General features: G+C 40.6%; 2 protein-coding genes across 3 annotated transcripts; both read left to right on the top strand.

Moving 5' to 3' along the window:
- The first annotated feature begins 741 nt into the window (after positions 1–741).
- Positions 742–14187, top strand: GPATCH1 (G-patch domain containing 1). 2 transcript variants are annotated; one of them, XM_064671271.1, is made up of 20 exons: positions 742–861; positions 1863–1997; positions 2282–2367; positions 2790–2950; positions 3308–3405; positions 3526–3584; positions 3902–4147; positions 4817–4964; positions 5682–5761; positions 6964–7168; positions 7752–8036; positions 9192–9373; positions 9681–9808; positions 10075–10208; positions 10534–10703; positions 11309–11519; positions 12201–12311; positions 12561–12682; positions 13173–13318; positions 14088–14187. In XM_064671271.1, the coding sequence occupies exons 1-20, from the start codon at positions 786–788 to the stop codon at positions 14107–14109; spliced, it is 2805 nt and encodes a 934-aa protein (XP_064527341.1). In that variant the 5' UTR covers positions 742–785; the 3' UTR covers positions 14110–14187. The 2 variants fall into 2 exon arrangements, with proteins under 2 accessions (XP_064527341.1, XP_064527342.1); XM_064671272.1 differs by having other exon boundaries at positions 11312–11519.
- A 1566-nt stretch (positions 14188–15753) lies between these two features.
- WDR88 (WD repeat domain 88) lies at positions 15754–27976 on the top strand. Its single transcript, XM_064671367.1, is given in 10 exon segments — positions 15754–16051; positions 16158–16349; positions 17375–17484; positions 21016–21118; positions 21603–21640; positions 21642–21739; positions 22567–22586; positions 23084–23306; positions 25446–25610; positions 27002–27976. Coding segments are annotated over 10 exon segments (1110 nt in total). The 5' UTR covers positions 15754–16018; the 3' UTR covers positions 27130–27976.
- The last annotated feature ends 2 nt before the right edge of the window (positions 27977–27978 follow it).

The raw sequence follows: 27978 nt of genomic DNA on the forward strand, positions 1-27978 counted from the left end.
GGGATGGGAGTGCCGGGGATGGGGATCCCGAGGGTGACGGTGTCAGGGATGGGAGTGCCGGGGATGGGGATCCCGAGGGTGACGGTGTCAGGGATGGGAGTGCCGGGGATGGGGATCCCGAGGGTGACGGTGTCAGGGATGGGAGTGCCGGGGATGCGGATCCCGAGGGTGACGGTGTCAGGGCGCTGGGGGGTCCCGGCGGTCCCAGGGTCGGAGGTGCCGGGGATGGGGTTCCCGGGGATGGGGGTCCCAGGGTCGAAGTTCCCGGCGTTGAGGATCCCGAGGATGGCGGCTCCGGGGCGCTGAGGGGTTTCGGGGATGGGAATCCCCAGGGTTGGGGGATCCCGGCGGTCCCGGAGTAGAGGAGTGCCGGGCACGAGGATCCCGGCGGTGGCGGTCCCGGGGTTGGGGGGTGCCGGGGGTGGCGGTCCCGGCGATGGGATTCCCGCGGATGGGAATCCCTGGCTGGGGTTCCCGGATGGGGATCCTGGGGATGGGGATCCCTGGCTGGGGTTCCCGAAGGCGGTTCCCGGGGATGGGAATCCCTGGTTGGAGTTCTCGGGAATGGGATTCCCGGTGTTCCCGGTGTTCCCGGGATGGTGTTCCCGGTGTTCCCGGTGTTCCCGGGATGGGATTCCCGGGATGGGGTTCCCAGTGTTCCCGGTGTTCCCGGGATGGGATTCCCGGTGTTCCCGGTGTTCCCGGGATGGGATTCCCGGTGTTCCCGGTGGCTCCGCCCCCCGCCCGTGACGCCGCCGTGCCCCGCGCGGCCACCGTCGGGCAAGATGGCGGCGGGCAGCGACAGCGAGGAGGAGGAGGACCTGGTGAGCTACGGAGCCGCGCTGCAGCCCCTGCAGGAGGGTAAGGACCCTCCCTGCCCCTCCGGGCCTTGTGGCGAGCGCTGCGGAGCGACCCCGCGGGAAGCGCTGCTGTCCCGCAGGGCCCGCGCCGCCCGGGCCGGTTCGCGGCCGGAGGTCCTGCGGCCTTGGCTGTGGGAGCTGTGGCGTGTGGGCCCCGCGCAGACCCCCCTCCCCTTCCTCCCCTGCCTCCCCTGCCTTCTCTTCCTCCTCTTCCTCCCCCTGCTCCCTCTTCCTCCCCCTGCCGCGGCAGCCGTGCTGGCCTGCAGAAAGGTCTGGCTCGGCCTGGGGACGGAGCGGGGAAAGGCCCGGCGGGCACCACAGCGGCTGTGCGGGGCTGGGCTGGGCTGTCCCTGCTCTGCGTGGAACTGGGGGCCAGCCTTTCGTGCTGTCCTTTCCTTAAGCCTCAAAAAAAAGAGAAGAAAATAGAGGTCAAGTGTAACACTTCAAGTGCACGCAGTTATGCTAATGTGATCGTCCTACACTTATATTCGCATATTCACCTTTTATATTCGTATATTCACTAGTCCAAAGACTAACTATGGCTGCGAGTCCCAAGTCTGTGCCGCTTTATGCAAGAAATACTGCTTAAAAGGTGTAAATGTTCTCGTCAAAGCCTATAGCTTTTGTGGTTCATTTCAGTTTTGGACACATCTGGTGTGTAATTTCTCAAGCAGTTCCTGAAGTGATGAAATCTTCTCAGGGGTCTTGCGTACCTAAAAACTAAAAGTGTCCTTTCACAGGAAAAGACCATTGTTCTCGGAATTTTATCAGAGTTCAGGGGTTTGATGTGAACACAGTGCTTTTCCTTTAACAGTGTGCATCAGCAGTGTATGCAAATAGTTACAGTGGGGTGGAAATAGATGTAAACTGATGCTTTCTACTTCAGGGTGGCCACTGTTTGATCCAGTTCTTACTTGCAAGGAAGAAATGGCTTCTGGTGGGAGTGGAGGGTCTCTTCTTCATGCAGTGTTGTGTCTGATTCTCTGATGTATTTGGTTGTAGGTGAACGAATTAAAAAGCCAGTTCCTCTGCAAGAACAGACTGTTAAAGATGCGAAGGGGCGATATCAGCGTTTCCACGGAGCCTTTACTGGGGGCTTTTCTGCTGGTTACTTTAACACCGTTGGCACAAAGGAAGGTTGGATGTTTTTCTGTCTTCTGGGAAGCATTAAATTGAGTACTTGAGTTTGATGTTAGTAAAAACAAACTAACTGTTGTTAAGCATTTGTTTTCCCCTGCTGTTCCTTACACTGTAAATAGCTGGAACAGCGTTGCTGAAGTTATTTCCTCTTGAGTTTTTGGACTGCAATTTTACAAATGTTCCTTTGGTGTATCTTTAAGGTGTAAGGTTGAAATGTTTGAATTGTTTTCAAATGCTGTGCTGCCTTAAGTACCTTACTTAAATATTTACCTTCTTTAAAGGATGGACACCCTCAGCTTTTGTCTCATCACGGCAGAAGAGAGCAGACAGAACCATTCTTGGGCCAGAAGACTTCATGGATGAAGAGGTAAATTTGGAAAGGAATAAAAAACTTTAGTAAATAGTTTTCATGACAGCAGTTTTTTCAGGCAGTAAAGTTTTCTGAAGAACTTAAATAGCAAAAATTGAAGTAACTTTGAAAGTACTTCTTGTATGCAGTGTTATGGTGCTAGGTCATAAAGACTGTTTCATAGGTTCACTTAAGAAGCTCCTGTAATGTCAATATTAAAAAATAAAACCAGAACTCAACCCTTTCACTTTGTCAGAAAAGGCAAACACTTCTAAAGCTGTTTAAAACATGTCTATTCAAAGTTATTCAAAAGACAACTGTATAAATGACTGAAGAAAATTAACCAATATGGAGGTCATATCCCTTTCCTTTAGTATTACAGTAAGTAGGAATTTGAGGGGTGTTTAATTTTCTTTTTGCATTTTGTGTGTATTTTCCAGGATCTTAGTGAATTTGGGATAGCACCAAAAGATATTACAACCACAGATGATTTTGCATCCAAAACTAAAGACAGAATAAAAGAGAAAGCCAGACAGATTGCAGGAGTAGTTGCTGCCATTCCAGGAACCACTGCATTTGATGATTTAATAGGACCCTCTAAGTAAGTGAATTTACATAAAGATTAGCCAAACAATTCCTTTTACTTGGAAGTGTTGTGTTGGTTAGAAAAGTAACTTTTGACCACAGTAGTCTGCAAAAGAGACTGGAAGATCTGCAGTGTTGCACTTTCTAAGTGGCCTCCACCTGGATTTGTGTTTTGAATGTGCAGACCTGTTCCAGGTAAACATTTACAACTGGGATGCAGGGTGTGTGAAAATGTTGATACATTCAGATTTGATTTTAGCTGGGGTATAAAAGCAGAAGTTCAAATGTTATATATGTACCTGGTTGATCAATAAATAGTAAAAGTGTTATTTGAAGTAATTTGGGGGTTTGTTTCCTTTTGTTTTCTTCTTAGAATAACAGTTGGGGTTGAACTGTTACGAAAAATGGGCTGGAAAGAAGGACAAGGAATTGGACCACGAGTCAAAAGAAAGCCATGCAGGCAGAAACCTGGTAAGTTCAGTGAAGTTCCTGAGCTCCTTAGTAGAAAGTTAACATTCACAGACAGATTAGAAAGTTAATTTTAAAACCTTCTTTTATTAATTTAATATGATGCTCTGATGTCTCTTACAGATCCTACAGTGAAAATATATGGTTGTGCCTTACCACCTGGACTGTCTGAGGGTTCTGAGGTATTAAACAAGCAAAAGTTGTTTGTTGATTTATGTAAGAATGTGTGTTAACACAGTAAAAAACTCCTGTAACTTCTTTAATGTCTTTGAAAGTATTTTAAAATGTAGTTTCAGGTCTTCTTAAAAGCATTCATACGTACTGTGCTTAATGTGAAGAAAGCTTTTAGTGTAACTAAATTTCTTCTTAAGCAGGTGTAGTTCATATATAATTTAGGAATTGCAGACTTTCCCAGGCTCATGTTAACTGAATGGTGTAACAGCTCAACATACAGCACTTTTAATCGTATTTGCTCCTGTAAACTTTTATTTTGTACAAGGAGGAAGAGGATGAATACCAGCCAGAGAATGTGACCTTTGCCCCAAAAGATGTAATGCCTGTTGATTTGACTCCAAAAGAGAATGTCCATGGACTTGGCTATAAGGGTTTGGATCCCTCACAAGCTTTGTTTGGTGTATCTGGAAGAGAACACCTGAATCTTTTCACAGGTGGTTCTGAAGAGACAAGTAATTTACTTGGGGATCTGAGACATAGTAAAGGAAGAAAACTGGGTATTACAGGTCAGGTAAGGACAATTTTTAATGCATTTTATTATTAGTGCAGTAAAATATAAATAAATTTGGGGTTTTTTTTAAGTGAAAAGCTCCTTGTCATTGCAGGGTTATTGTAAGAAATCTTAAATGTGGCTTGACAGTAGGATTTCTTTAAAACTTGTTTTGAAGATGTGGAAAAATCCTTAGGACTTTCAAATGCCTTCACTTATCAATATTGTTAAAGACAACTATACAAAATACCTGACTCTGAGTAGCTGGATGGAGAAAAGTCTTGTGTTACTTTGGTTAGAGAAAGTTTATATTCGGTATGTTTTTAGTTTACATTTTTTGGTCTGTTTTACTTTCAGTAACGCTGTATCTGTTAGCTCGAGAGGTTTTGTGTTGCTCCATGCTATTTGTAGTTCTTATCTAGAAGCACGGTCAGTTTACATTTCTGGGAATTCTCCTTGCTTAATTTCCATGCCAACTGACAATCTTTTCTTTCCCTTTTGAGAACTTAACCTGGTCTTAGACAGATTGCAAATGTTATTTTGTGGAATTAGTCTGCTGCCCTCCTCCTGTATATATATACTCTACATTTTATACAGATGAGTAGATATATATGTGGGTGTGTTCTGATATGTGACTTTAAAGTATTTGTACATTTCTGAGCTTTCATTTGTATTTAAAATGTATTTTAGGCTTTTGGTGTGGGAGCTTTAGAGGAAGAAGACGATGATATTTATGCAACAGACACACTGTCAAAGTATGATACAGTTCTAAAAGATGAGGAACCTGGAGATGGCTTGTATGGCTGGACAGCACCAAAGCAGTATAAATCCAAAAAAAGTGAGAACTGTGGGTCTGTCTAAACACCTAGTGTAATTTGGGGGAAAAAATAGCATAATGTAGTCTCTGTTTGCCAGATATTTTAGTTTTCAGCCTTGATACCTGAAACTTCAACTAGTCTTCCTTCTGTATTTTAGTGTCCAAATACAGAAATAATTTCAGAAGTCCTCCACTAAACCCAGTGTTGGTTAAACCCCCAGATTATATTGTCAAAACATCTGCTGCTTTCTGGGGTGCAGAATTCAGTCCCACTGCAGGAAATAAGTGACTGTGAGCAGTGTTTACAAAATATGACCCCATAATTGCAAAGGGAATTTTTTTTTTTAGTGGTACTTTTGTATTTCAAATAATTTTTGTAAGTTTTATTTTGATACCACTTTGGTTCTGCTCCAACTTGTAAGTGCTTGAAATACTGTAGTGATTTCTGGAGTGTCTGCTCACATTTATTGTGCACATTAATGACACTGATGGTGTGAGCTGTTCACAGTGGCTTCACTACAAGCCATGTTCACCTCCCAGCAGTCACTGGTAGTGGTTTTTTAGCTGTATAATACCAATCCAGAATCCCTTAATTTTAAATGAAAGGCAGTGAAGACAAAGAACTACAATTATGTCCTGTAACAAATCATGACAAATGGAAAATATTCAGAAAAAAAAAAAACCTTTTTGCCTAACATACATGTTTAAATATTTACCAACTCTGTGGTCACTTTGTAGGGCCTGAAAGAGAATTTAAATATATAGGCAAAATCTTGGATGGTTTTTCCTTGGCATCAAAATCATCAATTCCAATCAAGGTAAGCAAATAATGATATTTTTTGTATTAAGAATAACATGAAGAAATTGTCATGTGAGCTGTGTGGACTTTACTGCTGCTCTGTGTTTTTTCTGTTCTTAGAAATGAGTGTTCTGATCAGCAGTAAAGACTGATGAGTGAGCAAAATTATAGCATTGGGGGCTGTTCAATAGAAACCTAAAATCTGTCAGACTCCTTCAGGAATTTAAAACTTTGTCTGTGGCGCTGGCTTTGAACAAATGCCTCCCACACTATGTACTGTTATTTGCCATAAAGTTGGGGGAATGGTTTCATTTGACTTCAAAATAAAAAAATTGCATCTTCTGCTCCTGGACCTTTCAGATGTAACATTCAGTTCTCTGTAAAAATCAGGCCTCGTGCTTTGTCCACCTTGCTGTTTTGGTGACAAGTTTATTTGTTAGTCCTGTTCTCAGGTTTGTATCATTTATGCCATATATATTCACATAAATTAGGATGACAGACAGAACTGTATGACATGGTCCTCTTTCTAAGGAGGAATATTTGTGTGGTGTATGAAATTGGACTGTACAGGGAGCACAGGGATAACCTTTGAAGTAACAGCCTAAGTGAAGAATATGGGGGAAAATACAGTAAGCACACAAGTACTCAGTAGTACAATTAATTGATTAAATCAAGTGACTTTAGTTTAAAAAAAAAAACAAACCAAAAAAAAGCAATACCAAGAGCATTTTCTCAAACAAAAACAGTGCAAATTAAGACTCTTGTTAAGCTTTTTGTTGCTTGATGTGCTTGTTTTCCTCTTCTTTCATAGTCATTACATATTGTCAATGTTTGTTCCCAGAGTTTGTATTACAATGCTGCTTACTGACTGGGTCTAAAAGAATGGGTAGCTTGTAGTATGTAAATTGAGGCATTTTTAGGATGTAAGTGGAGGAATTTTTAGGATGTAAGTGGAGGAATTTTTAGGATGTAAGTGGAGGAATTTTTAGGATGTAAGTGGAGGAATTTTTAGGATGTAAGTGGAGGAATTTTTAGGATGTAAGTGGAGGAATTTTTAGGATGTAAGTGGAGGAATTTTTAGGATGTAAGTGGAGGAATTTTTAGGATGTAAGTGGAGGAATTTTAGACTGCGCCGCCTTTTTCTGAAGCACGTTCGTAAGTGTTAAATACAAAGTCGTCTCTCTCTCTCTGAGTGGCATTTTTTGTTCTGTGGCCCCAAAGGTTTACCCACCACCTCACCTACCCCGAAATTACAGACCAGTTCATTACTTTCGACCTGTGATAGCAGCTGGCAAAGAAAACTCCCATTTGCAGAAGGCATTGGAGGAATCCAGCGGGAAGCTCGGGAGTGATCCAGCACAGCAGGGCAGGCATGCTCTGGATGCAGCTCAGAGGAGGGAGCTGCTGGGAGAGACTGGGCTAAAAGGTACTGAGATCTGTGACCACACCTTTGCTTGTGTTTGTGTAGCAGTAAAAACTGGCCTTGAGCACTTATTTTCTAATATAAACATACCAAATCTAGTTCCCATAGCTGCAATACCATTCCAGTGCTTGGTTTCATCTTAACACTTGAATTGTTGGCATAGCTGGCTGTATTTTCATTTACTTAAATATTTTAAAACCAAAAAGTATGTGTTGGGTTGTGTTTTGTTGTGCTTGGTTGGGTTTTCCTGTGGGCTTTTATGAATGTAGGAGGCTCTGAGGATTTTTTCTGTAAAATGAGGTTCCACTGAAATACATTCAAATATGTAGCTGTGCCTCACGTTTGTGTCTACAATAGTGAACTTTATAAAGTTATATGTAAATATGTGGTAAATAGCATAAAAGATGTAATAGTGGCCAAATTTTTATCTGTCATCTCTGCAATTTTATTTTTTTATTTCTGCTTAAGAGCATTTTCTCTGAATGTTTACCCACAGTGATAGGGCTTTTTCCTCCACTAAGGTGGAAGAAATAGTTCTAGGAATTTCTCATTTCTGTTTATCTTTTACTGCTCTTTTCTACTTTAGGTCCAGCTCCTTCTGTTTTGGAATATCTGTCTGAGAAAGACAGGGAAAGACTCAAAGAAGTGAAGCAAGCATCTGAACAACAAATGAAAGCAAAACCAGTGGCTCAGCAGCCACAAACCAGATTCCAGCCAGCCCCCCCAGAGGATGCTTCTCCCAAATGGCAAATGCTGTTGGGAGGGCAGTTGGCAAATGCTGGTTCTAGTGACTTCAAACCATTTGCAAGAAATCCAGAAAAACAAAAAAGATATGAAAATTTTGTGAAAAGTCTTAAACAAGGAGAAAAAGGTAAAATATTTCTTGATTAATTATTTTCTTTTTTTTTCCCCCCCTTTCCTTTTTTGGTTCCAATGCATTATATGTCCACTGTGAGTTCTCTTCCTGAATTCCACAGTGCCTTGAGGTGAGTTCTTCAGTGCTGTGATTTTTCTGTAAGGCATAAAAAGCTGAAGCAGATCTAGGGAGTTCCTCAGCAGCCTGTGAATATAGATTGCCTTAAAATTAAAAAAAAACCCAAAAAGTGGTTGGTTTGTTTTTCAAATTTTTAAGTACAAAGGGGCCATTGGAGAAGAAGAAAATGGGCACCAGCAGAATGTCATGGAGGAAAGCATATAGTGACAGATAGAAAACCTGGGTTTGTTATTTTAGTTGTGGGTTGTTTTTTTGGGTTTTGGCTTTTTTTAAATAGTCCTTTTCATTCTATGAAAAAACATTTCCTGGTTAGTAGCCTCCTCTGGTTATCACAGTGGGACAGATGACTTGAGCTTTGAACCCAAAGTTCCTCTGTTCAGGACTGGGATTTTCCCTGTGTAAAATTGAGTACCCTCAGTTATGACTCTGTTATGGCTGTAAATGCCTCCTTAGTAATAATGATGAAAGTGCAGGAATATTTAAATAACTGGAATGATTAAAGTTCTCTTTTCCTGTAAGAGTGTTTGCTTGGCTGGTGTTATTTCCTCTTCCTTCTGGGAGAAGTGAACCTGCTGCTGTAAACAGGGTCTGTATTGTTTATATAAAAACCTGTGTCCAAACTCTGTATTTATCAGTGGGCACTTTATATACCAGAAAGCCCCTTAAAGTTACCAAAGCCTAACCAGGCTTACTCCTTGGTCAACTCTGTTGTGTGTTTTAATTATTTGATAAATCTTTGCATTATACTTTTTGTTTTTAAACACATTAAGTATTCTGAACATTCCTTAGAGGGCAGTGACTAAGGAGTCAGGTTTGCTAGCAAAATTATTTGAAATATCTGTTTTGCATTTGGCAAATGCCACCTTGAAAAACTACCTCCATTTATCAAGGATTAACACAGTTGAGATTAATACTGTCCTTAAGCTAAATACTCATTAAATACTTGCAAGGATGTTTGCTTATGACCTTACTGTTTCAGCAGTGTTGGAGCTCATAAGCTGTAACCTCTGCTGGGCATTTCTCTCCTTACAGCAGATGCACTGGAGCGTTTTTTAGACCCAAATATGACGGAATGGGAGCGGGGAAGGGAGCAGGAGGAGTTCATCCGAGCAGCTGCCTTCTACAGGTCCTCCAGTTCCACCCTCTCCTCCAGGTTCACACGGGCCAAGTATGAAGATGACGTTGACAAAGTGGAAGTTCCTCGAGACCAAGAGGTATCTGCTGTTCTTCTGGATACCCTGCAGCTGCAGCTGCTGCCTCAACCCTGACTTTCTCCTTCTTTCAAACCCTTCTGTAGATTTGTCACTGGTTTGTTGCCCTTCTGTTGAACCAGCTTTTGGTGTTCAGACATTCAGACATCCAAAGGTGTCGCCCACCTTTTGAAAACGCTCACTGCATGCAGAATAGTGATTTGTTAAACGGCACTTAAATATTGTGTTTCTGTCTCTTTTAAGTCTTAGAACAGTAATAGTTCAGTAAGTTGTGACTTATTTAGCAGCTGTAAATGTTTGACTTTTTCAGAATGATCTTGATGATAAGGAAACTGCTGTGAAGATGAAGATGTTTGGCAAACTCACAAGAGACAAGTTTGAATGGCACCCTGATAAGCTGCTGTGTAAAAGATTTAACGTTCGTGATCCGTACCCTGAGTAAGATAACTGATATTTATGTTTTTATATTGGAAAATCCTCAGTTTTTCCTTTGCTGATGGAAAATCTGGCTTGGTGTTTTCTTCTTGTGTCATAATGTGGTACAGAACTGCCAATATTTTTATTTGCATCGTGGAACATGGTGAGCTCTGACAAAACAGCATGCATTTGAGGGACTGCTGTAGGTGTTTCAGCTCGTTGTAGATAATTTGAGGCCTCCTGTGTGTTGAAAGCAATAACCAACAAACATTTTTATTTCCCTCTAGTTCTTCCATAGTTGGTTTACCAAAAGTGAAAAGAGACAAGTATTCTGTGTTTAATTTCTTAACTGTCCCTGAGCCCACCACGTCTGCAACTCAAGCAACAAACAAACAAAGCCAAGAGAATAACAGCCTCAACAGTAAGTTTGTTGTTACTTTATTAATTTAGCTATAAACCAGATAATAGTACAGAAAAGGCATCTTTTTTTAATTAAAAAAACCCAAAACTTTTTTTAATTAAAACCCCTAAATAAAGAAATTGAAAGAAAACTTCTGTGACGTCAAAACCGAAGTTAGTGATATAATGCTAATTTCTTTTACCTAGAAGATTTTTATGGGTCGAATATTCATTGGAAAGATTTAAAAAATGTCAAGCTGAAGAAGCAGAGTAATTTAAAATCAAACAGACAGTGAAATGCAGGATAATTTGGCATGCAACTGATTTGAATGTTTTGGATGTTTTAGAACCAAAGAAACCTTCAAGGTGGGATATGTCAGATAAAGAAAAGGAGAAAAAAGATTCTATCAGTGAATTCATTAGTCTTGCTAGATCAAAAGCTGATGTTCAGCAGCAGCCACCAGTGCCAGCAGCAGAAAAATGTGCAAGTGGGCCAAGTGAAACTCTTCCCACTGAGGTGAGTTTACAAGGTTTGAACCTTGACAACCCAGAAATAAGATTGGATAATACATGAATTGATTTAATACAGAGCAGTTTGCTCAAGAGCCAACTCAAGAGCAGAGGCATGAGATTGTACTTTGAAGAATTTTGAGGTTATAACTCTGAGATGTAAAATGTTTACAGCTTACAAGGACAGCAGGTTTGACTGTATTTGAAGTAGCAGCTTAAGAGGAGAAAAAATGTCGTTCAGCAGACTGGGAACTGAATTCAGTCGCCCTCACTCTGCTCACAGGCAGAATGGAGGAGGGTGCATATTCTGGGGAGGAAGGTGATATTTTCCTTTTGCTTAAATTTAGTATTATATAATTGAAGTTTGAAATAATGAATTAGATCCCCAAATATTACAAATTCTGTTTTCAACTGTGTAGCACAATCTGCACTCCCATTTACAGGAGACTTGCTTAGTTTTGCAGCATTTCACATCTTTACTGTTTTGGTTCCTCAGGTTGTGTATTCCACAGCTATTGTGATATCTGTAAATATCTGTAAATACCTGTTCCTTACCAGAGAGAGGTTGTTACTTTCTTTAGTGTTGAAATGCAGTTTGTTCTTGCTGTTTAGCAGGGAGCTAACAAAGGAAAGGATCAGGAAGAAGAAAGCAAACGACCACCCATGGATTTATTTAAGGCCATCTTTGTGAGTTCCTCAGATGAAAAATCATCTTCCTCTGAAGAAGAGAGTGATGAGGAACAGCAACCAACGACTTCAGTAACAGAGTCAGAAACCACCAAGCAAGTTGATAAACCAGACAGTTCTTCCTCTAATGTACAAGGTAGTACCTAATGGATGTTCATTTTTATGCAGCATAAAATAAATACCTTGTAAAAGGTTAACTTATGAATCACATGCTCTAGGACTGCACTCTTGTGCAGATCATCTGGAATTGGTGGGGCTGGGCATGTAGAAAATGAATAATACAGGACTGAATAAGGCCTTGCATGTTATAGTGTTATTTATGTTGCCATTTGTCTTGTGTAGATTTTACAAGCAAAGTGCCCTGTGGAATATGCTTGTTAAACAGTGAGGGGGAAGAAAACATCTAGTGCTAGAGCATACTTAAAATGGAAATACTTTGTTCACTTCCTGTCACAATTGGTTCTATTAACATTTAACTTTTAGCCTTTATTAACTTTATGCATCTCGTGGAGTTTTTTATTCATTCTAAGTAATGGAAAAATATTTCTGCATTAAAAAATAAAAGCAAACAAATGCACTGATTAATTAATAATTGTGTAGTGTGAAAGGCAAACTTTGATTTAAAGGAGAAAAAAACCCCACAGTACATTGACATGTTTCAGAATTCCAACTGTCCAGTTGGCCAGAGCATCCAGAGGTACAGGATTGCTTTCTTAAAGATTTTTAGAAAGCCTCCTTTAGCTTTCTTCTACACTTCCTAGAAAAAGTGTTTTCTTATTTTCCTTTCAAGTATAGAATTCTTTGGCTTTTTTCATAGAGAGTGTGGCTGCTGCAGCTGATCCTGGCACTTCCTCGTTGTCTGCTTCAAAGCAGGAACTGGATGCAGCAGAGGAATTTGGACCAAAGTTGCCTCCAGCTTTTTCTTCTGGTAGGTTCTGTGAGCTTTTAGAGTGTAAATTCTGCACATTTAATGACACAGTTTAAACACAAAGGCATTTAATTACAACAGGGATGTTGCAGTTAGGATTTTTAGACATTTCATTTCCATTTTAAAGCTTAGGAGTTTTGTTTGTTTGTTTTAACTATCCTGTTAGGTTAAAAGTAATACAGAATGTAATAATCAAATTACTTTTTTTGTCCTTCTTTTAACTGTTCATTCATTTGCTTTGTGTTTTAGGTGCTTGGCAACAGCAAACAGTGGTGCCAGCAAGCTTTCCTGGGCCTAGTAGGAAAGAAAAGCATAGGAAAACAAGAGAGAAACACAAGACAAAGAAAGAACATAAACGCAAAAAAGAAAAGGTATTTTATTTAAATAAACAGTCTGTTGATTCTTTGATCTGCCAGTCAGAATTTTATTATTATTTGTGCCAGGTTGCAGGAAATACATGTACTGGGACTAGAATTTAAGCAACAGAATTTCCTGGGTGTTTTGAAACCAGGAAGTTATCCCACTATGGTGCTGCTTTTTCCATATATACAACGTGGCTACAGACACAATACTGTGGGTGGGTTAATGTTGTGTGCTGGAGGTGCCAGGCATGTTCTGGGAACTGCATTATAATTCTTGGTTTATATACAAATAATAGTAATGAAACTTCTGTTTTAGAGGGAGTTGAGTGCTTAGATGAAATGAAGGGTCTTGGTTTATATTTTCTTTAGCTCAGTCTGAGTAGTGGAAAAGAGTCACTGGTAATTGTTCTGTTTTGGTCAAACTTTTTCTGTTGTTGACATCCAGAAAAATCCAAGTCTTTCACAAGGAAATAAGGGACTATTTCTCTTCTTTTTACAGAAAAAGAAACATAAGAAGCAGAAAAACAAAGGAAAACACAAGAATAAAAAATCAGAAAAAGACAGCAGCTCAGATACTACAGAGAGCAGTGACAGCCTCAGTGATATGGATACCACAGGCTTGTCACCCAAAGAACTTCTAAGAAGGTAAACAGAAAGGTTACTTAAACACTTGAAAATTTTGCAGTGAGTAACTAAAACATCAATTTATTAGTTGTTTAATGCTGCTCACTTTGGTGAGGAAAAATTACAAATGTTAGACATCCTAATCTACAGGGTAATTAGTTTTAGGATAGAGGCCTCTTAAGGTAAAGGGCACTAAATACAGAGCCCTGTTAGTTAATGGACATTGTCATTAAAGATGACTGATATTTTTGGATGGGATTTTGAATTGGAATTACAAATTGAACAAGTGCAGGTAGGGATTCATATTTTTATAACTTTATCTACTTCTCTTTACCTGGAAACATTGAAAGCAATGTTGTCTGCTAAGATTCAATTCAAATAGATCCATCTGACCTCATGGCAAAGTGGTTGGGGTCGAGGGGTGCAGTGGAATGGATGTGTGCCAGTGGGAAGACTGGCATTTGAATGGACTGTGCCTTCCATTCCTTTGCAACTGAGAGTCAGTTATGTCCTGGTGTTTTCTTATTAAAAAACAAACTACTGCTTGGATTTCTGAATAGCTAGAATATGGGTTTATGCATTTTGCACAGAACAGACTTCTTTGTACAGGCAGTTGTCTTGGAAATCTTCACATCTGCATGTCTCACATCACTGAGAAAATGTTTTTATCTCATATACTCAGATCTCTCTCTTAAACTAAGATTTAAGAGACTGCTCAAGTAATGAGATGTTCTTAATGTTGCATGTTACTGTTCAGAGTGACCTTTTCCTTTTTCTTTTTCCTTTTTAGATTAAAACAACTCCAGTATTGAAGAAGCCACTTGCTTTCCTCAGTACTGTGTGACTCGATCTCAAATGCTTGATCTCCTCCATGATGGTAGATCAGTGGTGTATAATGTGAAGCACTATAGATACAGTATTCATATTGAATGTCTTTGAAAGTATATGTGCATATGTTTTATTTTGTGATGTTTCATGTGTTCAAAATGTATGGATTATAGAACATTGAAAAGACCCCTTTCTGGGCAGCATAATCTGAAATACCACAGGCTCTGTTTTAATTCATTAAACAAAGCATTTTAATAAACTTAAATGTTGTTAAAGAATGGTGATATTCTTATATGCCTAGGACCTCTAAAGTGCTGGAGAGTCTGAGTTAAGAAGTTAAAAACCAAAGCAATGTAAAATTTGTATTGGGTGCAAGTATTTTTAATGAAGCTAATGCAGAATTTCACGTTGCAGTTTTGCAGTATCTGTCTGTGTTTAGAGTTATTTTTTCCTGTCCAAACTGTATATGGCATTTACTGTAACAGCTGTAAACCACTGAACTTTCATAGAATAGGCTGAGTTAGAAGGGATTCATCAGGCTCATCTAGTCCAACTCCTGGCCCTGTGCAGGACATTTGTGTCATTTTGACACAAATTATTAAGGCTAATGTGCTACAAGGTTAATACTATGATTAAAATTGCCTTATTTTATGCAGTTACAAAGAAAACTGTTTATGCCACTCTTCGTCCCCAGTTGTCATATTGTAGAACAGAACCACAGAGAAAGGTTGGAAAGACCTCTGAGATCATTGAGTCCAACCTGTGACCCAACCCCACCTTGTCACCCAGCCCATGGCACTGATCCCACATCCAGTCTGTCCTTAAACACCTCCAGGGACAGGGACTCCATCCCTCCCTGGGCAGCCCCTTCCAGTGTCTGATCATTCTCTCTGTAAAAAATTTCTGCCTAATACCAACCTAAACCTCCCCTGGGGCAGCTTGAGCCTGTGCCCTTTTGTCCTACTGCTGGTGGCCTTCAAGCAGAGCCCGACCCCCCCCAGCTCCCCCTCCTGCCAGGTGGTTGCAGAGAGTGAGAAGGTCTCCCCTGAGCCTCCTCCTCTCCAGGCTGAGCCCTCAGCCTCTCCTCACAGCACTTGTGCTCCAGTCCCTTCACCATGGACCTCATTGCTCTTCTCTACACCTACTCCAGCCCCTCCATGTCCTTCCTCAGCTGAGGGCCCAGAGCTGGACACAGCACTTGAGGTGAGGCCTCACCAGCGCTGAGTCCAGGGGCAGAATCACTGCCCTGGTCCTGCTGCCACACTGTTCCTGATCCAGGCCAGGATGCCACGGCCTTCTTGGCCACCTGGGCACACTCTGGGTCATGTTCATTATGAGCTCTGAAATAATCCTGACCTGCCTGATGGCAGTGGGGAGCAGCTGTGGGGACAGGCTGCTGCCCAAACCAGCCCTGGCACATGCTGAGGGTGCAGGAAGGCTGGGGAGGGCGGGCAGGCTGGTGCAAGCCGGGCTCTGTGCCCGGGGGTGGTCACAGGGCTCTGGGCCAAGGGTTGGAAAGCTCTCTTGTTGCTCTGTGTGTGTAATGCACGTGGCAGCTGGGGTTTGTTACCTCTGCTCACACCAACACACGTTGGACAGTCATGAGCAAACTCCCAGATGACTGAAGAGAAACCTTTTCAAAATACCTTCGACAAAATTTTTAACGGTCTTGTCTAAAATGTGTGGCCTAAGAGTTTGATGTGCTGCCCTTGGATGGACCAGAATCAAGGAAACAAGCATTAAAAAGACTTAAGAGAGACTTGAGAGGAAGAAGAATTGGGAAAACAAACCGAACCAAACCTCTAGAAAAACAAAACTACAATCCATATCCATCAACGTTTTTTTTCTGAACCAGATTTGGTAAATCTGCTCCAAAGTAGTACCAAGGAAAAAATGTCAACTTTGCACAGGCAAGTGGAACTGAAGGTACATTCTCCTCTGCTTCCTGCTTTTGTACTCCCCCTCATGGACTAAACTGTCAAAAATAATCTCAAAGAAAACTATTCCTAAATGTTGCTCTGTTCCTTTCCAGATTGGATTTAAAATTCTGAGAGGACACAGTGATCCTGTGAGCTCCTGCCATTTTTGCTTTGAAGACACAAAAATACTTTCATGCTCTTGTGCAGTGAAACTCTGCATGTGTTCCAAACACAACAACAAATTAAAGAAAAAAATCTTAAAGCTGAAATCAGACAAGGAGTGTTACACAGGCGTGAAGATGGACTGAATCATCAGAGAGCCTCCTGAGGATATTTACTGAAGTTAAAAATAGCAGCTGTAAATGTTTTTGCAGTCACAGATAAATAGAACTATTTCGTACTTCCAACACGTTCCTTGACATTAAAGTGACTCTTGTAAGCATGTGTAGCACACACCGAATCAGAGCTCCAGTTCATTAATATTTTAAAGCTGAAAGCTGATGCACAAAGCTTGCTCTTTTTCTCTTGGAAGTTCCTTTTTCTGACTTGTTTATGTGTGGGATTCTTTGTGGAGAAAGATAAATCAGGGATCAAACAGTTGTTTCCAGCATAACCGTGGTGTTTTCATACTTGTCACTGGCTTTTTCCTTTGATTTCAATCTCAACCTCTGTTTTCTTGCTCTGCTAAGTTTTGTGTTGTTAGCTGGGACTTCCTTAAAATTCCAACCCCTCTGGGCACAGCAACAGCGAGATCTAAATAGGGGAAGTGTCGAGGTTCCAGGTGATCAAATCTGAGTTAAGTCTATAAGAAGGCTTGGAGAGACACAGTTCTGTGTTATGCAAGCAAATGACAACATATCTGTGCTAAGTAGATTGCAGGTCTTGGGCTCTGATGTACATTAAGCAGTCATGACTTCATCTAAGAATTGGTAATGAGTCACAGTAGTGCCTTAATGTCATAAGAATTCAAATGAAATCATTTATAAAGTATCTAAAATGTTGGCTTCTTGCTGTGCAGTAGGTTTCTACCATAACCCAACCCTTTTTCCAGGCATAGTGAAAAAGCCCCAAAAGTGCAAGAAGTCCAGGCAATGTTCAGGTTAGCAGCATCATGTTATCCAAGGGATTGCCAGCTCAAAGAAACCAAGAAATCTGGAATGAAAAAAGTCCCAGCTCTTAATAATGAGTTCCAAAGTAAACAGACATCTGGCAGTCTTAAGCAAATATTATAGATAGGAGATATAAAAATAACTATCTCAGTGTGTTAGTCATGACATTTACAGTTTAATAACTGCCACATTGACAGTTCCAAACTTTTTTTGTCTCAAAGGCAGCTGATGTGATCTTTTTGGATTTCAGCAAAGCTTTTGATCCTGTCTCTCCCAGGGTCCTTCTGGACAAACTGCCCAGCCCACGGCTGGATAAACACATCCTGTGGGGGTGAGCAATTGTCTCAGGGCTCGGGCACAGAGGGTGACAGTGACTGGGGTGACATCAGACTGTGACCTGTCACTGGTGGGGCTCCATAGAGCTCCATCCTGGGCCCTGTGCTCTCCAACATCTCCAGCAATGCCCTGGACTCAGGACTGGAAGGGACACTGAGCAAGTTTGGAGATGACACAGAACTGGAAGGGGCTGTTGAGTCCCTCGAGGGCAGGGAGGGCCTGCAGAGAGACCTGGACAGATCCCAGGGCTGGGAATCACCAACCATGGGAAGTTCAACAGGGGGAAGTGCTGGATTCTGCCCCTGGGATGGGGCAACCCCGGATGGACGGACAGACTGGGAATGAGAGGCTGGAGAGCAGAGCCAGGAAAGGGCCCTGGGGGTCCTGGTGGTGCCAGTTGTCCCTGGGTCAGCAGTGCCCTGGCAGCCAGGAGGGACATCCCTGTCCTGGGGCACCAGGGAGGGGATTGTCCCGCTCTGCTCTGCCCTGGGGCGGCCTCACCTCAACATTGGGGCAGTTTGGGGGGACACAATGGAGGGAAGGGATTGAGCCATTGGAGAGAGTCCAAAGGAGGGACACGGAGATGGGGAAGGGTCTTGATTTGAAGCCGTGTGAGGACACTGAGGGCACTTGGTGTGTTCAGCTGGAGCAGAGGAGACTGAGGGGAGACCTCAGTGCAGTTCCAATTCCTGGGCAGGGGCAGAGGAGGGGCAGGGACTGAGCTCTGCTCTGGGGGGCCAGGGACAGCAGCCAGGGAATGGCTGGAGCTGTGTCAGGGCAGGCTCAGGTTGGATCTCAGCCAAAGGTTCTTCCCCCAGAGGCTGGTTGGGCACTGCCCAGGCTCCCCAGGGCAGTGGGCACAGCCCCAAGGCTGCCAGAGCTCCAGGAGGGTTTGGATGATCCTCTGGGGCACAGGGGGTGACTCCTGGGGCTGGGCCCGTGCAGGGCCAGGAGTTGGACTGGATGACCCTTGTGGGTCCCTTCAAACTCAGCATGTTCTGTGATTCTGTGAACTCAGACCTGGAACTTTCATTTTTCTGCCTTTAGCAAAATGCCATTCAGCTTGTCTTGCATATAAGTGAGCTGAAATCAAGACCTGAAACTAAGAAGATAATCCATTAATTTTTTTAAATACAATAAATCCATGAATGTTCATTTTGCTGGAAAGGCTATAGTGTGCCACTTGCCTGAATTGTCTAATTTCTGTTTAAGGAATTTTTGTAATCTTTATCTAAGAAAGGTTTCTTCAACACTTGTTGAGCAATGCTTATTTTTCAGAATCTATCTAAAAGTATTTGCCTGAGTATTGGGGACTTTATGATAGGAAGAATTATGTAAGATGTATTAAGACATTAATTTCCTCCCCTGCAGAAAGAGCTGAAGTCATTTTAGAATTCTGGAGAGTATGGTGGACTTGATCTCAGGTGGCTGGGCCAGCCCTGAGAATTTCACTTTGGGGTTCTCTTTTTTCCCCTTTGAAAGAGTGGATATCAAATGACTGAGTGCACTGAGAAAGTATTTGAAGTTCCTCTTGACAACAGCAGCATCTCTGTGGACTGACAGTCCACATATCTTTGGGAAAACAAAAATTAATAGCACATGCAGCAGACAAAGCCTGGGTAAGTCTAGAAGGGCAGTTTTGACTGCAAGACTTTTTTGACTCATAAAATATAGAACAAGAACACACAGTAGCTTTGATCTGTTTTGTTTTTTTTTTTTTCTTTTATCTTAGAGTCATTCCTAATGATTCTGGTGTCAGTTAGTGCATTGATACACACTGAGAAAATAAGTGAAAAAGTGAAAAATGAATTTACTTTCAAGTGTTGTCTGTTATTAGGAGCTGCCAAGTGAGCAGGACAACTTGCAATGAAAGTCCTGGTGAGGAAGCAGCTCTAGATGTGAGCCTTGATGTCGAGAAGGGCACTAGTGGTCAGAAGTACAAGGTTTTATTCTCATATTGAAGACACATGAACGAACACATAATAAAGGGAGTTTAGGCTTTCAGACAGATTCTGAAACCACTTGGTACTTACACAAACAAAAATCTGATTGAAATAATTGGGTTAATCATGGAAATAGAAGATGGTTTATCTAGAGGAAGGTAGGATGACTGATCTCGTGTTACTTTGAGATGTGAGTTACTCTGATGAATTAAACAGGAATCTTTCTGGCATCCTAAATGCATGTTGGAATACTTGGATAGATTATAGCCTCTTTTAGGGCAAAGGACTTTTTAAATTCTGCTTCTGAGTTACACAGGCCTGGAAGTCTCTCTTTGCCATATGTTCTAAAGGAGATATATAAACATATATCCCTTGTATAAAAGAACAACATTGAATTGGCCAAAGTTCGGGGGTTGGTTTGCCAGTGAGATTTATGCCTTCAGAAAAGTTCTCTTCTGTCTGTGTTTCAGTATTCTGTGGCCTTTCCACTGAGCCTCTCTCATCAAATAAAAAGAAATGCATCTTGATCCAGTGTCAACCTGTGGACACAATAATTAAAATAACAGCAGCATATATTAACATTTGGTTAAGTGGGTCATGCAGTGCCTCCAGGGATACTATTTATTCCATATTTTGTCACTAAGTCATAGATTAAATCAATTTTTATCAGACTGTAGTCTCAACTGATTCATTTTTTGATCACTGAGTAGTACACATACTACACTGCCCATTGCAATTGTGTTTATTTTGAAAAATTGCTGAACAGCAAGTAAAATACCTTTGTCAACAGCCCCAGAAACAACTTTCCAATCAAAAATGCTGCCAGTTCATAAACTTTGTGTGGTCTTTTGCTCTAAGTGTTTCTGTTTAGGAGCAGAGATTGTGTTGGTTACAGAATTTACACACATATGGAGAAAATAAGAAGTTTTTAGTAATATAGTTGTATTTTTAGTTGTTAGAATGTTAAGGCATCAAATTTCTCAGATGAAATATATAAAAGTGATGGTTCATGAACTTCCTGAAAATAAGAAGCCAAAATACTACTAAAATGTTTCTCACATCTAGTGACTTTCAGTATAAATATTACTTTAGATATTTGAGAATATTTTAATAAAACCATGGGAGGGAAAAAATTTTGAGCTCCCATTTAGTGGAAACCTGCCAGTTTTAGTAAACTTTATTGAATAGCTTTGATGTCTAATGGAGCTTTGTGTTTGTGCAGAGCAGGGTTTGTGGTAGAGGGTTACCCAGCAACATAACCACTAAAAATCAAAAAGAACCCACTGACAAGAGCACATTCATTAAAGAAAAGACATCATAAAGGCTTTAGATTTATTCTAATGTTAGAAGTAATTAAATGTATTGTAATGATGTAATTGACTGCTTGCACTGCAAGTTGTGTACATGACATTTTTATTATTACTTTCTCACTGAAACATAAATAATCCCTTTTTCAGCTAAGCTGTGCAGTAATTTTTGCTGTAGCCCCTAAGAATCTGTTCTTAATTAGTGGGTGTGAGAATGTCAAATCATTGTCAGAATTAGATGTTGTCGTTTATTTTTTAAATATCTTCTTGTAAGTGAAAACATCGATTTGCTGCTTTCATTCATGTAATTTTTAGAGTGGCAACATCAACCTCTGATGACACTGTCAGGGCCTGGGGTATGGCAACAGGAAGAATACTTGTATGTGTCCTTTTGAATGCATCTTGCAGAAGGTACAACTGCAAAGTTCCTATTTATTGCTTTGTTATTGATAAACAAGAACACACAACCTTCTTTGTTAGCACAATAAAATATAATTAGGGTAAGTAGCTTTGATTTCAGTCCTAGTTTTGCTGCTGCTAATTGCTTGAGCTCAGGTGAGTCTGAACATATCTCCCTTTTTTTTTGGGTACAAATGGGTATGATAATAATAACCAGTCTCAGAAGAGACATTTAAGATTGATTAAATTAACATTATAAGATTTGAACAGGGCGGCCTTATCTAATTCTAAGTTTATTACTGACACAAAAATAGAAAAATTGTGTATAAAGACATCCATCAGCTTTTACCAACACGAAGGACTAAGGCATTCTTTCTGAATCTGCTTATAGGTTATAGAAAATCTGCTGTAAAACTCTCTCAAACCCTCAAGCATGTTTTTAAAACCTTTTATTTTCTCTTCAGTGGACAGTAAAACACGGATGCATTGTAACTTCACGTAACTTCTTGTGATGGGAGGTGAGGGGTATCTGGTTCAGACAAAGAAAATAGCAGGAATGTTTTTGATGCAATCTGTGCAACAATAGTGGCACATCTCCAAGGTTAAGACTTATGACTTTTGCATCTTGTTCATGCAGCTCTTTTTTTTTTTTTTTAATTTCTTACAAAAAATTTGAGGAAATTAGTTAATTCAGCTTGAATATCCTTACTTGAGGAAGGCCAAAGGGAGTCATCTGTAAGACATTACACCCAGTGTTCCTCAGCATAGGCTTACAAAAAAGAGATAATGGGCCTAAATTAGACCAAGAGTGATTTTTTTTTTTTTAACAATAATTTCCCTTTTAAGGTAATTTTGCTACCGAGACCTCAGTTTTGTGAAGCTCCCACTCAGGTCAGGGAGTTTGGCATTCCTTAAGAACTGGCCTCAAAATATTTGAGCAGTCCTATAAATGTCAAGTTAGCTATAGCGAATCAGAGCCTGGTGATAAAGTGAGTTAGATTTAAAAATAAGAAGAGCAACAGATGGATTGCAATGATTAGAACTGTCTCTGTCAGGTGACACCATCCGGGGATCAGAGATTGTTTTTCCAGCTCCTTTTTCCTAGAGAAGGTCATGTCCAGTGCCAGAATCTTTGCTCAGAACCATCTCCTGAGCCTTCAGCTGATAAACCCTCTCTGAAGTCAGCAGTTCAGGAAAAGCAGTATATCAGTTCAGGGCACTGGTACCATTTTAAGTTTGCAACAGCAGAGATGTCAAATGTTAAAGGCGTCGATGGCATTAAATAAACTCCACCAATTCAGCTCTGCACTCTTAAAGCAGAGAGAGTCTGCCTTCAGACACTGGAGTGAAATTGTCTTTGAGGAATCAGGAATTACTTTGGAGGGGAAATTCAATCTGGAACGTTGTAATGTTTCTTTGAAATTGCAGCCACGGCTGCATTGTTTCCTGTAAGAGATGCTCATAATCTTTCCCTTTCTCTAGATTTCAGGAAGCACTGGAGTCCTCACACAGATTTCTTTTCTGACTGCTTCCAAATTTAGACTTTGATCTAGAAATGTTTAATCATTTTCCTCTGAACCTTTGAGTTGAAATTTATGCCCAGAGATAGGTGGATGCTTTTTATTTGATGAAAAAATGGCTGCCTTTTGTTTATTTGTGATTTATTAAAATGTGAGTTTGTTGTAGCTGCTGAACAATTTCTTATTTAAGCTACATTCAACAAAAAAAAAAAAACCCACCTGGTCATTTATCCCATAATAGCTCGGATTCAGTCCTGTGAAATTACCTCATCCAATAAGGGATTTAATCCTGTGCTGGCTGTGAGGCTTTAAGCAGCTCCAGGCAGTTCACAGAATCGTTAGTGTGGTTAAAATTCAGAATATGCTCGTGATGCTTTGCTGGCTGGAGACAGGGATCTCTAAGTTGCAGGTTTTGTAACCATTAGGTTTCCAAAGCTCACTCTCCCCGTGTTCCTCATCTGTGTTTCAGGGGCAGCAGTGACATCTCAGGGTGCTGCTTTGCTGATGGTCATTACTTGTGCACAGCATCCTTAAAAAGCGAGCTTAAAATATGGGATATAAAGACAGGAGAACTTCAGCGTCATGAACCTGCTCCCTTGAGCCAAGGACATGAGGATTCTGCTGGTTCCTGTGTTTTTAGCCAAGAAGGTGAGTTATCTTAATATTAGTGGCTTCCCTCAGCAGAGCCTGAGATGCCCCGTTCCACAAAGTCATTTATCCACGGCGCAGTAAAACAAAACCATCTCGAGGAGGGACCCAAACAAAGGGCCCCTGGGCTTTCATAGCCTGTAAGTCTCAGCTCTTCTCCCCAGCCCCGGGCTCCTGTTGTGTGCCAGGGTCCCTCCCCGGCTGTGCCACCGCTCTTCGTGCCCTTTGTCATGCAAAGGTTCTGTCATGCAAAGGTTCCCGGGCTCTGTGTCTCTGGGGTCCCACCCAGGGCTCAGCCTGCACCAGATGTGTTCCTCAGCATTAATGGAGCTTTTTTGGCTTTCTGCATATGCTAGTCAAGGCTTAGTTAAACACTCACGGACATTCCCACCTGGAGGAGCTCAGAAAAGACCACTTTCCTTCAAAACCTTGGGCTTAAAACCAGCTTTCAACTGCTGTCACGTGTAAAATCTCATTTTTATGTAGGAGAGCTGATAAGCCTGTGCCTCACACGTATTACCTTGAAGGTAAGCTGACCTACCCTCCAGAGTCTAACACTGCTACTCCAAATTTCCATCCACAGCAATCCTTGTAGCTAACTTGAGTTCCCATAAAAAAAGAAGGCATCTGTTTAAATGTTGATATCTTTGTAACTATGGAGAATTCCAGTTTAGTGTCTGTGCTTTGGTATAATTATATTCTGGGCTCCTAACTAAATTTAAAAACATGTTTTAAAGATTCTGCTACAAAACCCATGTCATATGTGTGCGTGTTTGATTACTCTGTGCTGGAAAAATGTATGTTCCTCTTGTTATTGTATTTCTCAGGTGTGGCATTTGCCTATCAAAATGACACTGTGCCTTCCTAAACTGTAGGAATTTTGTCTGTTAATACCATTCACATTTGGGTGGCCTCCCAGTTGGAGTAAATAATTAATTTTGTATTTTAACTTGTTTCTATTCTTAAGCCAACTGAATGCTGTTAACCTCAAACCAGCTGTGCTGCTGTTGTCAGAATGAGGATATCCAACACTTGCTTGGCTTGGCCTGCTTCCAGAAGGGGGTTCTTTCCCTTGAAATGGGGGGAAGCCACTGCCTGTTCCCACAGCTCTTCCCTCCATTCTCACACAATCGACAGCCCCAAGATTTTTTTAGGTACTGATCCAACTCCCTCTTAAAATTTCCTCATTAAATTGTTAAAAAGGTAGAAAATACCTATGTTTAAATGGAGCTTAAACCCAGAGGAGCTGTGTGGCTGTTGTTCTGTGTGCTGCTTACCAGGGATGGGAACAGCTGATGCTTTCAGGGAAGTATGAACTTCACAGCAGCATTTTAACTTGAGTGGATATGAAGCAGTCAGGTAAGAATTTTCTGACTGCTTTTCATGATGGATGTATGGTACAAATAGTTGCTTTTATTGTACTAAAAATAATAAAGGTCTTTTTCCTGGTGATAAAGTTAAATTTTGCGTTAGTGTAGGGTCAGTGGGGCTGGGTGACAGATGCTGTGATGAGGAAAAACAAGAAAGGGAGAGAAACAATTTATGAGAGCATGTGGGACAGGACAAGGGGGAATGCCTTCAAAATGAAAGAGAGGAGGTTTAGATTAGATATTAGGAAGAAAAATTCTCCCATGAGAGGGTGGGGAGGCCCTGGCACAGGTTGCCCAGAGAAGCTGTGGCTGCCCCAGCCCTGCAAGTGTCCAAGGCCAGGTTGGAGGGAGCTCTGAGCAAGCTCATCTAGTGGAAGGTGTCCCTGCCCATGGCAGGGTTGTGCAATTCAATGGTCTTTAAGGTCCCTTCCAAGCCATTCTAGGACTCTATGAAGGTAACCATGAATTCCTGATGTGGTTTCAGGATCCAACTTTTAAATGGGAGTGAAAATGTCATCCCTAGTTTTCAGCTTATTTTTTTTTAAAGGAAATTAAACAATGGTCAAGTTGCTCATAAAAGTGCGAAGTTGTAATCAGCATTTACCTCCAAGAAATACAGAAAACTTTTGAAAGAGTTTTCTAAGTATGTTTATTTGTTTATTTTAAAACATGTGGGCAGTTTGAGATTGCTACAGATTGTTTCCAAAGACGTGCTATGTAATTGTGAGAGAGTTTAGCTCTCATATTGGAGGTGCTCATCTGAGATAAGATTTCATCCTTATGGAAATAATGTCAGTCCCTCTTTTGGTAATATGCAATATGACACCTTTTTCTCAGGATTCTACTTTAAGGTTGTGGAATGTTGAAAAGATGGATCATATTCCTTCAGTGCCAGAAACCAGAAAAGCAAGAGGCTCAAAAATTGCTCAGTTCTATCACTTTGTTGTTTAATCACACGTCATAGTTTATGCAGAAAGGGAATATCAGTGTTAAAGGAAAGCTGGCAGGTTTCTAGTCTCAAAACACACATTGGTTGTGTTTTTCTCTCTGCAAAAATTGTCAAATACTTTTTTGGAAGTGGAATGTAGTAGCAACAGTTCTTTTTAAACAGTGCTTTTGGCAAGGACATCAATTTTCATATACAGGTGCATTTTTGTTTTTAGGAAGCACAGCCATGTGTGTACTTCTGAAAATACACATATTTTGGTTTTCTACACCTGATGCTCCTGCAGAGTAACAGGCCACTTCTCCAGGAGCATTACTAAACCAGGGCAGGTAAGAGTCATGTTCTCCTGGACAGAAATCAGCTTATAAGAATTCTGAGGAGTGTTTTGAAGCTGAGATTATGTATTCTGATTTCTAAAACATGAATTCTGAAGAGGTGTCAGGAAGGAAAGAATATTAAGCTTAATGCTATTGAAACATGCTTTTCATTACAGTCCCTCAATTTGTTTGGGGATGGGATTTGTGAGATCTTTTGTATATATTCCTCCTTGTCAGTAACCATTAAGTGAAACTGCATGAAAAAGAACTTATTTTTCTTATATTTCTGTAATATTTTTATCAGATTTTCTTGTTGAACAGCAGGTATTAAAAGCAGTGAGCAGCTTTTTAAGTTTTTAGATAAGTCTTATAAATGTGTCAGCAGTGAAAATGTGTACATTCCTGAAAGCATCAATAAACAGGAATTTGAGAATATGTTTAAAATTGGTACAGGAGTTGTTTGGTTGCATTTTGGTAATTCTTAAAGTATAGCAACTAGAAAAATGTCTAATTATTGTCTGTAAATAATTTCATGAATAGTAAATTACAAATCAAATTATGTTGACTGATAGAAGTGGGTTAATATTTAATCTAATATTATTTTTATGTATCCATCTGAGCGTTGGTTTTGGTTTGGTTTGGTTTAGGTTTTTTTGTTGTTTTGGTTTTTGGGGGGTTTTTTGGTTTTTTTTTGTTTGTTTGTTTGTTTTCTTTTAATTTTTCTTTCTATGTGTCTCCTTTAGTCAGACAATGGTCAGGTAAAAAACAGTAAACATGAGAAGCCCCAAACCACCAAGACAGAACAGCTCAAAACTGGACACCAATCAAGCCATCCAAAAAGTAAAGTACAATACTGTATTGGTTGAAAAAATAAAATCAGAATTCACACAAAATATGGTTTTATTCAGGAAAAAGACTGAACAATTCACCACAGAAATTAATTTATTATTAACTAAATATCAGGTGATGTGTGTGAGTGCACAAAGCTGTACCTGCACAAGTGAAATAATGCACATCAGGTACAATGACTGACTGACAGGCCATTCTTTGTTACATTTACACCAGAGTGTAAGAAACATTTCTTATGCCTGCAATAAAGTGACTCTGAAGCAGTGTCCAACTGCTCCTTCTGTCATCTGGCTTCTCCAGTGAGAAAAAATTTGCCATTTCCACCTTCTCCTGATCTTTGAATTAATCTGGTAGCCTTGGGACTGTACAGCTGTATAAAATAGACACAGAAAGCTAAAACTTTGCCCTAACTTTGCTCTACCCACAGTATTCTGTGTGAAGAATAATAAAACACATTGCACTAACCCATTTAATAGCTGTGATGCATCAGGTGAAGAATAAAATCCCCAGGAGTAGAAATATTACTTGTGCTGCATGGTGCTAAGGGATTGAATTGCTTACTTGTCCTTTGGGAAACTTTAAACAATTTTAAATGAATACACTATTTCAATCTTGCCAAAGAAAATACATTTCTATGCAAATTATTGACAGGTTTCCTTTTGTTCTCTGGATGACCCATTCCTCTTTACAACAACAAACAAGAATCTTTGCTGGCAGTGGACACCAGGAAGAGTTTTTTTGAGTAAAACAGTGAATAAGACCATGAACTTTTGTCCAATTTGTTGTCATACCCCTTACAGAAATCTGGTAAAGGAGCTTTCAGGCACTGAGAGTAAGTTCATGTCTGGCATGATGCAGCACAAATGAATTCTGTGGAATAAAGGCTCCCTCCAACGAGGAGTGTGGGCACAAGTCCTTTATTAGGATCAGCTCTATTCAGTATACATGCCAATTAATAAAAAATTTAATGTCTCAAAATATTTGGAAGCCTTATTCCTAAAAGTAGGGGTTTCAACCTTTTCATATTTTCTTTCTAAAAGGAACTTAAACTGGAGAAAATATTTGGGACTGGGCATGTGACAGCCTGGAATGCAGTTAAGCTGTGGAATACAAAGAAATCTTAGCAGCTAGGGTTTGTTTTTTTTCCACCCTTGTTTAAATTATGTGAAGGTTAAATGAAAATTATTTCT

The sequence above is a fragment of the Pseudopipra pipra genome, chromosome 14 (genome assembly GCF_036250125.1).
Source record: "Pseudopipra pipra isolate bDixPip1 chromosome 14, bDixPip1.hap1, whole genome shotgun sequence".
Taxonomy (NCBI): domain Eukaryota; kingdom Metazoa; phylum Chordata; class Aves; order Passeriformes; family Pipridae; genus Pseudopipra; species Pseudopipra pipra.

Excerpts from the sequence above, each read along its gene's own strand:
- GPATCH1 (XM_064671271.1), top strand. The coding sequence starts at position 786 with ATGGCGGCGGGCAGCGACAGCGAGGAGGAGGAGGACCTGGTGAGCTAC. Across the intron at positions 9,374-9,680 it reads AAGTTCCTCGAGACCAAGAG|AATGATCTTGATGATAAGGA; the intron begins GTATCTGCTGTT and ends TGACTTTTTCAG. Across the intron at positions 12,312-12,560 it reads GCCTCCAGCTTTTTCTTCTG|GTGCTTGGCAACAGCAAACA; the intron begins GTAGGTTCTGTG and ends TTTGTGTTTTAG.